The sequence below is a fragment of the Dama dama genome, chromosome 21 (assembly GCF_033118175.1).
Source record: "Dama dama isolate Ldn47 chromosome 21, ASM3311817v1, whole genome shotgun sequence".
Classification (NCBI taxonomy): domain Eukaryota; kingdom Metazoa; phylum Chordata; class Mammalia; order Artiodactyla; family Cervidae; genus Dama; species Dama dama.
In genome coordinates this window covers 71,546,890-71,558,856 of record NC_083701.1, presented here as the reverse complement: position 1 = coordinate 71,558,856, position 11,967 = coordinate 71,546,890, and the positions used below count along the sequence as shown (strand labels likewise).

The following is an 11,967-nucleotide window of genomic DNA, read 5'->3' as shown; positions in this document are numbered from 1 at the left end:
ATAAAGGGTACTATGGTGGGTATCTCAAGCATTCAGAGGCATAAATCAATCATTACATAAAGCAATGGAGGCAGGCTTAACCAGGAAATGCAAGAAATATATACATATAGCCACATTGCTAAAAATGGAATCAGTGGCTGCCATAATAAGATTATTTTAGAGTTGCGGGTCACTCTTCGGCCTGAGTAGACCAAGACAATGCTACGTGGGTTGGGTGGACGGCTGGGGGATTGGGCTGGAGAGGAAACAGTAAATTGGGAAGAGGACTCACGGGACAGCCTGGGCGCTTGAACCAGCGTAGGGAGGGTTGAGGACTGCAAGACCCAAGGTTAGAAATGTAACCTGAGAATATTGGATCCAGCCAGGGCTGGGAGAGGAAATCCGCTTGCCGAGTTAGGGAGCAGTAACTTCAAGGAAATTCAGCGTCATCCTTTATACCAGAAAGCTGGTGGGCACTATGGGGGAAAAACAAAACAAGAAGAAAGTGGAGGAGGTGCTAGAAGAAGAGGAGGAAGAGTACATGGTGGAGAAAGTCCTAGACCGCAGAGTGGTGAAGGGCAAAGTGGAGTACCTGCTGAAGTGGAAGGGGTCCTCAGATGAGGATAACACATGGGAACCAGAAGAGAACCTGGATTGCCCTGACCTCATCGCTGAGTTTCTGCAGTCACAGAAAACAGCACAATACAAGACAGATAAATCAGAGGGAGGCAAGTGCAAAGCTGATTCTGATTCGGAAGATAAGGGGGAGGAGAGCAAACCAAAGAAGAAGAAAGAAGAGTCAGAAAAGCCACGAGGCTTTGCCCGGGGTTTGGAACCAGAGCGGATTATTGGAGCTAGGGACTCCAGTGGAGAACTCATGTTCCTGATGAAATGGAAGAACTCTGAAGAGGCTGACCTGCTTCCTGCCGAGGAAGCCAATGTCAAGTGCCCGCAGGTTGTCATATCCCTCTATGAGGAAAGGCTGACGTGGCATTCTTACCCCTCAGAGGATGATGACAAAAAAGATGATAAGAATTAACTTTCTTGAATACCAGCCCCTGTCACATCTGACTGTGGGTTTCAAGTGGGGAAAGGAGGAGTTCTACTTGTCTTGACACCATAAAGATGGCTTGAGAAGATGTCCTTTGGAGAGCCAGTATAGTTTCTCTGCCCTGCAGCAGCCCAAGTGCTTTAAAGCCTTTCCATGCTGTATAGTTTGCACACCCATCCCGGTGGAGGGGAAGGAGGGTCAGTGTTTCAAGCAACCCATTCTGAACTTTGCTTAAAAAAAAAAAAAAAGCAGAGGGCCTTCTATGAAGGACAAAACGCAGAATGGGATGTGGGAGAGCAAGAGATACTGTAAATCTTCAAAGACCGTCTCCACAACCCACACAGCCTTCTTCCCGATAGTGTTAACTCTGCATTTTACAGCGTAGCATGTGTGTAGTTTTTGGCTATTACTGGTGTATTATTTGGGGTGGGTGGGGTGGGGTGGGAAATAAGGGAGGTGGGTTAGGATCATCTTTGTTAAAATTTGGGGAAATGGTGAAACAAAAGAAAGAACAACTAATAATGATTGGGTTCTGTGTCCAGAATATTATTAAAAAAAAAAAAAAAAGATTATTTTGCTCACATTATTACTCCCACAGTATTACTTTACTTTTATTAGAATAGAATGATGTAATATATTTTTTAAAAGATTCTCCTGATCGATTTTTAACTTGTGTATTTATTTATTGATGGAAGTTATTAAACATGTCTCAAAGAAAAACACTTCCTTTTTTCCGTTTTGAACATTTAACCAAAAATTATCAGTTATTCTCAAAATTATTTCAACAATATCAAACCCAACTAGTCTGTAGAAAAAAGGATAAAAATCAGTTAGCTCATATATAAAGAGTGGTCAAATTATGATTTAATGACAGAGGAAGTTTATTGCATCAGTTTTTAAAATAATACATTTTCATGTCAGTCAACAAAGAGAATTAAGGAGGACAGTTCTCCCTAAAAGAATATAAGGGAGGAATGGAAGAGAAAGAGTAAAAATAATTTGATGGGTATGACCACTGAAAGGAGTGGTAAGTGAGGGTAAGTAAAGTAAGTAAATATCAGTTTACAATGGCGAGAAACCCAGGCAGAGTACTCAGGAAGTTTGCCCCTCTCCTCCTGCAAGTCTACCATCCTACATAAGGGGATACCACCATATCCAATTGTTTTACAATTCTCTTTATTCCAGGGACTTTGCCCTGTCCATGCTTCATAATATCCACTAGAGTAGTTTCCTACCCGTGACTCTCAGAGTTTTCTAATTATGCTTCATGTATGTCTTTCTGATGCCCACGAAAATCTACCAACAAAGAAAAATGTCAGAACCCTTAGGTCAATCAAAAGGATACTTAAGGGGGTTCATTCTTGTGTTTTCCATTTCCAAGTGTTCTTTCAGGCTTGAGGTGATGATCAAGAGCAATGATTCAAGCCAGTTAAAGCAGATATCATGGGGAAGCAGGGGCAACTTGGAGTTAAAAATGGTAGGGGACTTTGGGTGTCCATTGCCCCATCCCTACCACCAGATCCACTGTCTTCCCTTCACGACCATGCTCTCTACCAAAAGAAGTTGCGTTTCGTGAACTTTATTACCCAGGCTTCTTTACCCTCTGGCTTCCATTTTGGTTTGGCTAAAAAGAGTCACCCACAGGAAAATTGGAACATAAAAGGAGAAATACTAATGGGCATTTCTGTCCCTCTTCCCTGTTTTGGCACTCTACTGTCTTCATTCTTCAATTGAACATAAAGCTCCCATCACTTCTAGTCCTCCCAGGATCTAAATTCTTTTCAGATCCAGCATCACATTCTCTCTTATTGCCCCTTCAAGCCATTAATAACCATTGTGTCCCTTATAGCCAGTCCCTGAAACTTCAGTAGTCTTTGATCATCCATTTAACTCCACCCACACCACAGTATTTGTTCTACTCCTTAACTTCTCTCTGCTCAGCCTCTTTGCTGTCAGAACCCTGACACAGCCTGGAGATTGTCTTACATATGCACATCACACACTTTTCCCTCAGGAACTCTAAGAAGTCAAAGAACTGGTCACTCTAGACCAATGCTAGAACTGAAACTTACAACTCTATAACATCTCTCCACCTTCTTCCACTGACCGGGATTCATCTACCTGAGAAATTTGTCAGAGATGATTGCAAATAGCTACAACATTTGTCTTTGTGTCATTGACAAAGAAGAGGATATTCCTAATAAAATACAGTGTGATAACAGTGGATATTGAAATAAACAAATATTACCCATAATTTTTAATCCCCTCAAAAATGTTAAAGAAATAGTCCATTTATGATCATTCTATGACAGTTCCCTATTTCTTTCTAGCAATATATTGAATAAGTTTGCTAATCTGCTTTTATTTATTTTTGGCTCCCTCACTGCACAGAAGCCACATGAAGGCCCACGTCTGCACTTATTATTGTGTATGCCTGGTGTCAGAGAAGAGTAGAGCACAAAATAGTCACTCAGTAACAGTATTTGTGAATAAATTAAGAACTTTATTTTCATTATTTCATGTAATTGTTCTTACCATCCTTCAATGGGTCCTGTATTACTATTATTCCCATTTACAGATGAGGAAACATTATCAGAAAAGATAAGTAACTTGCCCAATTTCACACAGTTAGTAAGTAGTCAAGTTAGGACTGGAGCCTATATTTGTCTTATACTTCCCTATTCTAGTTCATGGAAGCTCTGAGCATGGTCACCAATTAATTCAATTAATATTCATGTGAATACAATACTTATTTTGTATCATATACTAGTTCTGAGAGCTAGGTATATTGCAGTAAACAAAAGAGAAAAAATCTCTTCCTTCACTGAGCTAGTCAAAATTAAAATTACAAAGACAAATAACAGAAACAAATCAATAAGATATATAATAAGATATCCAAGTCATCATTTTTGAAGAAAATTAAAACAGAGTAAGGGGATAGAAATAGTGAGTGGGTTGCTATTTTACCTTCACTACCTTGTCAGTGAAGGCCACCCAGAGATCTGGGAATTTGCTGGCCTATATACTATCCTTTGAGCATATTGGAAAAAGGCAGACCTTCCTTCAGGCACTTGCAACCCTTCTTGTGAACCACCGTGGCTCTCTGCTTCCATGGCAATTACCACAGTCCAGCCTCTCATTTCTCACTTTAGGTTTACTGCAAGACTTTTCTGATTTGTCTCTCTACTCCTTCTGCCCTCTGCTATCAGACTAACCTTAATTACTCTGGCCTAGCAAACCACGCAGAGGCTGGATTCTGGGCTCCATTTCAATCTCTTTCAGACAGCTTTGTATAGAAGTCAACTCAATGTGACAGCCTGTTTTCAGGAGGTGATGTTTGACTAAAGGCCTGAATAAAATTAGGGATCAAGCCATGAGAATATGGGGCAGGAAGAGCATTCTTTAATCCCTAAAACTAGAGCATGTTTGGTATGTCATAGTAGAGCAAGATCAGTGTGGTGGAGGGAGCAAGGAAAATATTAGAAAAAGGAGTAGCTCTGGTAAGGACTTTGCGTTTTATTTTAAGGGTATGGGAAGCCCATTAAAGTACGGAGTTATGAATTCTCTCTCTTAACATGAAAAAACTCCTTTACATAGGAGATAAGATTCGACCTGAAAATACAAAAATGAGTTGGAGTTGTCCCGTGCATAGAGATTCCATGTAGAAGAAATCTGCAAGGTAAGATCATGTGAAAGAAACACAAATAGTTAGGGAACCTAATCCTTGCTACTGAAAATTTCTAACACAGATGAACCTCATCCACATCACCATAGAAGCTGTTAGCAGTGCAGAATCTTCGGCTTTTCTCTAGATCTACTGAACCATAATCTGCATTTTAAACAAACTTAGAAGTAAATTGTAAGCCTGGCAAGGGATAGTGGATGAGAGGAAATAAATTATAAGTGATCTAGTGTTCTCAGATTATGTGCATTAGGCATTAAGGGATGTAGAAGTTTATGAGCCTGGATAGTTAGGTTGAACTCATTGGGACTCACTATACTTTGAGTATAGTGATTGAGGTTCTGGAACATTCTGACAAGAGAAAACATTCCCATAACAATAGTCACCTCACAATGGTTGAGTACTATTGTCTGTGAAATTTAGTATGTTAAAAGTAGAGAAATTTCTTGTAATATTTCATGTAAATTTCAGTTTAAGATACTGATATAAATATGTATTTTTTTCTTTAAAAGAGGCCACATTTTCTATATGAAATAAAAACTATTATCTGGTTATATATGGATATTTACCCCATGTTAGTTTATATACATTCCTTAGAAGCCCTTAAACATGCTGAACAAACTGAGAAACAAAATAGTCCTTGTAGATGTACATCAATGAACTGTTTATTCTTTTCATTTCTCATATTCCAAAGGCCAGGCTAAATTGCAAATGTGTTATTTCTAGGAATGTAAATGTGATCAATTACACGACTTCTCTACATCTTTGTTTTGGCACACATCCTGTTCCATCTTCTCTTGCTTATTAAAAATAATAAATAGGGACATTCAGAATTCACCAAAAGGAGCAAGGGTCAATATAGCAGATAAATTGACACATCCCCAAAATGACTTGAATATTAATTTTGCCAGAATGTTTCACGGGGTGATTTTTATTTTTCCTTATGTCTTTAAATCTTTTCTTAATGCTATTTTGGCAATCTTGTGCCTCAAGAAGCGTTAGGATGGACAGAGGTAGCAGGTATCCAAGGGCCTGGAAGATACACAGAAAGGAAGTATGAAGGACACAGTTTGCAATTTATGATAAACAAGAAGTTCCAGTCAGATTCCTTGTCTTCAGAGAAAGCTGATATCAAAAGCTGGCAGAGATTCAGTGTGAAGGAATGGACAGAAATTCCCCAGAGGAAAAGCTGAGAGCTGAAGATAAAGGAGTAATCAAGAGCCAGACCTGGAAGAGTCTTATGTACGCAATGAAGAGTTTGTGCCTTGTCTTGACCTCTGAGAGGAATTTATCTTCTCTTCAAAAGCAAACACCCAAGCTATGATCAATTTTCATCCACAGTCACCTTTATTCTTGCCCTGTCCTTTGGCCCCAACTTTACTCCATTTCTCATAAAGTAGCTAGACGGGGAATCTTTTCATTTCACTGCTAAATATTCTTCAAAGACTTCCCTGTGCACTGCAAATGAAATCCAAATTCCTTATGACTTGGTCCAACAATCTACATATGGAAAACACAACTCTACCTCTTGCTTATATAGTGACCTCCTTTATTTCTTCCAATGGGTCAAGTTATTTCATATTTCACAGCATTTCCATCATCCATTCTCTCTGCTGAAATGTCTTTCTACCTTCCACTCCACTCTTAAGATTGCTAACTCCTCTTCACTCTCGAGTTTTGGCCAATGGAACATCTCCTCCTGATTGTCCCATCCGAAGTATATAGTATCTCAATTTTCTATCTGTAATAGCTCCTTAATTATTTCCCTCACACGTCTTAATTCAAAACTGCTTATCTGTTGGGAGTGGAGATCAACATGGCAGAGTAGGAACACACTTAGCTCACATCCCCGCCATGAATTGCTCTTCTACTGAAAACAGCATGGAGACTAGAAAGACGCTTATGCAACCAAGGAAGCAAAGAGACCCACAGGAAAGGGAATGGTCTGAATCTGCACCCACAGAAAGGGACACAGAAGAGGAGGGGATATCATGGTCTCAGGGATCTTCCCTGGGAAACAAGGAGTCCTGAGTCACACCCGAGGCAAGCCAGCCCTGGGGTCCAACACCAGAGACAGTTCCCCTCCGCCGGTTTGAAACCCGCGGGCGGACGCACTGGAGGGCTGTCAGAAGCCGAGAGTCTGCCCCTCAGCCGCACAGACACAGCCGCTTACGCCCGCTAACGGCAGGGAGGCGCGGGCTGAAAACTGCCTCGGGCCCGGGTGGTTCCCTGGCCCACCCCAGGGCGCACCCCAGCCCGCACCGGGTGCCAGCTCCAACGCTTGGCTCCAGCCCTGCTCTGAGCAGGGCAGAGGCTGCCCTTGCCAGGGGAGGGCAGGCACACGTGGAGGGAATGATCCCAGCCTGGACTCGACCCTGCCTCTGACCGCGGCAGAGGCAGCCCTTCCCCGCGCACACAGCCCTGCGCGTGCCCGCGCCCGCTCGCTCCAGGCCGCAGCGTGCAGGCCGCAGGTAAAGCTGGTGCCCTCACTGGCTCTCCACGACTGATCACTGAAACGAGAACTACTGTAAGGGGCTTTTCCAAGAGGGTGGAGGACGAGGAGGATCCGGAGCTCATCTCTCCCCACAGGCTCACCAAGAATACATATGCTGGCACAGCGTTGGTGCTTTGGGGATTAAGAATCCACCTCCCAGCGTGGGAGACTCGGGCTTGATCCCGGGTCAGGGAACCAAGACCCCAGACGCCGCAGAGCAGCCAAGCCCGCACATCCCAACTAGAGAGCCCGCGTGCTACAAGCAAGACCTGATACATAAATAAAAATAAATAAATAAATAAAAATATTTATTCACAGCTAGGTGAATAAATATTTGTCAAAATACATATACACATGAAAGGATTCTCGCAGAACACCTGCTTCACGCTAGCAGAGGACTGCAGACACCTAAAAGGATAAGAAAGATCCCCATGCTACCAGGATGAAAGATAAACGCAGGGACAGGGAAGAGATGAGGAGGTAGGACAGGACTGGCGCCCTGGCAAAAAGCTGAAGCGGGGGCGAGGTTCCTGCATCCGGAGAAGCCCTGTCCCCAGCCGGGGAGAACAGCTGGGCCGGAAGGGGAGCTGCAGCGGCTCACGGCGGAGCCCAGCTCCGGGGCGATGGAAGAAAGGACGGAGGGAGACCTACTCAGATGTTCTGTGCAACAAACCTGTGCGCCCCACCCCTACGACGAGCGACTGCCAGGGCGTACAGGGGCCTTGGGGCAGGAACTTAGGGTTTGGAGACTAGACCCAGGGAGGGGACCGCTGTTGGTTGTGAGGCAACCGGAGGGAGGACCCAGGAATGCTGGCGGAGGAAGCCTGGACAGTCACAGAGGCCAAGAGCCCTTCCGAGAGATGCAGAAAGGGCGGGGTCACCATGGCAACATCTCTTCTCTCGCTCCATCCCCGCCTCCACAAGCACTAGGGAGGGCTCCCCCCAGAGCTGGCTCACCCACACCCGCCGCCCCACTCTGCCCAAAAAGGGCGACCCACTCACCCCAACCACCGCCCGATGGGCTGTCTAGTTCTAACCGCTACCCCGCACTCTTCTACCAAGGCAGCTAGCACGTCTCAATCACTACCTCCTCTCCTTTCCGCCCAACTGGCTCATGCTTGGGAACCTCTGAAACGGATTTTGGTAGGAGAAGCACACGCAGAGGTGGGGACGAAACCCTAGGGGCTGAGTGATTAAAGAAGAAGAGATGAAATCATTATTCATGTGTGCACAGACGGTGAAGTGACGCCTCCTAAATGTACAGCTGCCTAAGTTGAGCGCCCATGAAACATCTGAAAGAACAACTGCTCCTACGGTTGGGACAGGTCTGGCTTTAGCAGCTGTGGGTTTGTGGTCAGTTTTGTTGTTGTTGTTCAGTCACTCAGTTGTGTCTGACTCTTTGCAACCCCAGGGACTACAAAACTCCAGGCTTCCCTATCCTTGAATATCTTATGGATTTTGCTCAAACCCAAGTCCACTGAGAAGATGATGCTCTCCAAACATCTCATCCCCCTTGTACTCTAATTTAAAAAAAAAAACCTGTTTATCTATTTGTGCACATTCCTTCTTCATATATTAGTTTTCTACTGCTATAGATCAAGCTTAGCAGCTTAACACAGCACACATTTGTCATCTCACAGTGTCTGTGAGTCAGGAGTTCAGACAGCCTAAGCTCCATCCACTGCAGGCCTGATCTTAAGGATGTCTGCAAGTATTTTTGTCACATCTGGACACTTGGCTGAGGAAGACTTCACTTAGGCTCACTTAGGCTGTTGGCAGAAGCCAGTTCCTTGTAACTGTGAGAATGAAGATCTCAGTTTCTTTCTGTCAACTGGAGACTGCTTCTTGCCACATGGCTCCCTTAATTCTTTAAAGCCTGCAAGAGAGAAAAGTCTTTAGAATAAGTGTGCTAACAAAATAGAGCTTTATATAACATAATCATGAGAATGCCCTCCCATCACCTTTGCCATATTCTATGGTATAGAAGCAAGTCACAGGTACCACTCACACTCAAGTGGAGGGGATTATATAAGGGTAAGAACATCACTGGTTGGAAATAATTGGGGTCGTCTTAAAGTCTGTTCTCCACAGCCTGCCCTTTGACCTCTAATGATTTATTGATACACCCCTCTCAAAAGCAAAATACGTTCAATCCCCTCCCAAGATTCTTCTTATAGCATCCTGTTATGGTATCCTAACATAACATCAGTTCAAAGCCAAAATTTCCATCTCTAAATCAGGTCCAGGTGAAGATGACAGTCCTGGAACTAATTTGTCAAGTATAGTTCCCGGGACATAATTCCTCTCCATCTGTGGATATGTGAAACTAAAGAACAAGCTGTTGTTGTTCAGTCACCAAGTCATGTCCAACTCTTTGCAACCCCATGGACTGCAGCATGCCAGCCTCTCTCCCCGTTACTGTCCCATGGAGTCTGCCCACGGTGATGCCTCCCAGCCATCTCATCCTGTTACCCTCCTCTCCTTCTGCATCAGGGTCTTTTCAAATGAGTCAACTCTTCATACCAGGTGGCCAAAGTATTGGAGCTTCAGCTTCAGCATCAGTCCTTACAATGAATATTCAGGACTGATTTCCTTTAGGATGGACTGGTTGGATCTCCTTGTAGTCCAAGGGACTCTCAAGAGTCTTCTCCAACACCACAGTTCAAAAGCATCAATTCTTCAGTGCTCTCCCTTCTTTATGGCCCAGCTTTCACATCCATGCATGACTACTGGAAAGACTGCCTCAACTGCCTCAACAGGCAAGTTATCTACCCCCAATTTCCTCCAAGAAGCATCTTTGCTCTATGAATGTGGAGACTAAGCCAATCTTGTTCAGCACTTTATGGTCAAGAATGCACTATACTTAAGATGTTTAATAAATGTCCCTGAATAATTAATTCATAACCAAAATGTCAGCAAGCAGACAAAGCATGGTCCTGAGGTTTGATAAGGACCCAGAAACAGAGAATAAATATCAAGACTGAGAAGCAAACAGTCAAAACTAGAAAATAATAGTTTGAATATGAAATAAAGAAGAAAAAGAAGGAAGGAAAGAATGGAAGGAGGGAGAAAGGAGAGGAAGAAAGGAGGGAAAGAGGGGAAAAAAGAAGAAAGGAAGGAAAAACATAGCAGTATCAGAGTATGTGATCAGAACAAGACCAGTAACAAAGAGGATGCTACTGAACCAGATACTTACTACTAATTCATCTAATAAACCCTTATAAGCATTATAAAGATTTTACAATTCTAAAAATTATGGTATCTGAGATAAAATAATATACCAGATACAGTCCCAGCATTCAAAAAGCTAGTCTAATGGGAGATACAAAATGTAAGATGATAAATAGTAAAAATTAATAAACAGAGGGCTAACGAAATACATGGGGAAAATAACTACTCTTGTATGAGGGTATGTCAGATAAATTGTCCCCAAAGATATCCCCTCTAAATGTAGTTCTAAAGATAAGAAAGATTTAAGTCAACAACTGCTATCCGGATTATGCTGGAAAGGGGAAGGAAAGATGATGTTTTAGGAAGAGAAGAAAAATACATGTTAAAAAACCAACAGTGAAAACCAGCATGGTATATTCCGACAACTAATTTTTTTTTTAAAGTACTGGAGAGTAGAGCTGGATGATAAAAACCGATGAGAATTGAGACGCCACGCTTGATAAAGGGGACCCAGGTTATAATATGAAATTTGAACTTTATTTTTAGTATAGTGGAGAGCTATTAAAAAGTTTCAAGTAAGAAAATTTAAAAAATCAAACTTATGCTTTAGAAAGATCATTCTGACTAATGCAGAAGATCAACTGGAATGAATAAGACCTAAAGACAGACAGATTAGCTATGAGACAGTTATTTCTGGAATCTAACTAAGAAACAGAGGAAGTTGGAAAAGGCAAAAAGCACAAAGAATTGAGCAACAATGAGTAGAGCTGGGGTTTAGTTGCACGCTGGGATCAGGGGAGAGACGAGAGGAGATACGGCTGAGGGCCAGTTCTCTGTTTTGAAAACTGATTGAGCAGTGGCACTGTGTGCCAAAGTAGCAATTAAGCAAGAGAAAAGTTTAGGGTCTAGGTTGGATGGAGGTGAGCCACGCTAGAAAATCTTAGTTTTGAGTTGCCCCTGGGAATTCCAAGTGGAGACGGCTTGAAGGCAGTCAGTTGTACGTGGCTCTGGAGCTCAAGAAAAAATGTTCATCTAGGGTTACTGATATTTCCCTAACTGAGGAAAAAGATTGGCCACAGAGTTCAAGGACTAAAGAATGACTGGCACTGGAAAAGTGAAAGATGAATGCTGTCTGCTACACAAGTCAGAGGAATTTGGAAACCAAAAAAAAAAAAAAATCAGCAAAATGTTTTCTAAATACTTGTAACAAGTTTTCTCATCTAATCCTACACAATACAGTGTGTAAAACATCAGTGAAGATTTCCAATCAGCCATGTCAGATGTGTTTATCTCTGCTCCTAGTGGAAATAATGCATATTAGAATGTCAATACTATCTTTTTAAAGGTTATAAATCCCAAGAAAAAAGGAAAAATGAGTGGAGGTGAGAGTCACTGAAAAATGTCAACAAATATTAACAAGTTGAAAGCAAATAGTGAGGTGGCAACTGACTTACTAAGTAAAAAATACAGTTGAAACATAAAAATTTACAGTGGGAGGCAAGCTGAAAAGTGGGATTTTTCCATGTAGATCGTAAAAGATTTGGAACTTGAGACACTGGACATATTGGTTGGCCCCAGTGACGTGAGAAT

At 42.5% G+C, this 11,967-nt stretch overlaps 1 protein-coding gene across 1 annotated transcript; it reads left to right on the top strand.

Moving 5' to 3' along the window:
• Window positions 1-457: 457 nt before the first annotated feature.
• LOC133042374 (chromobox protein homolog 1-like) lies at window positions 458-1,063 on the top strand. The gene has a single exon (XM_061122876.1). It carries the CDS (start codon window positions 458-460, stop codon window positions 1,016-1,018), a length of 561 nt encoding a protein of 186 aa, XP_060978859.1. The 3' UTR covers window positions 1,019-1,063.
• The last annotated feature ends 10,904 nt before the right edge of the window (window positions 1,064-11,967 follow it).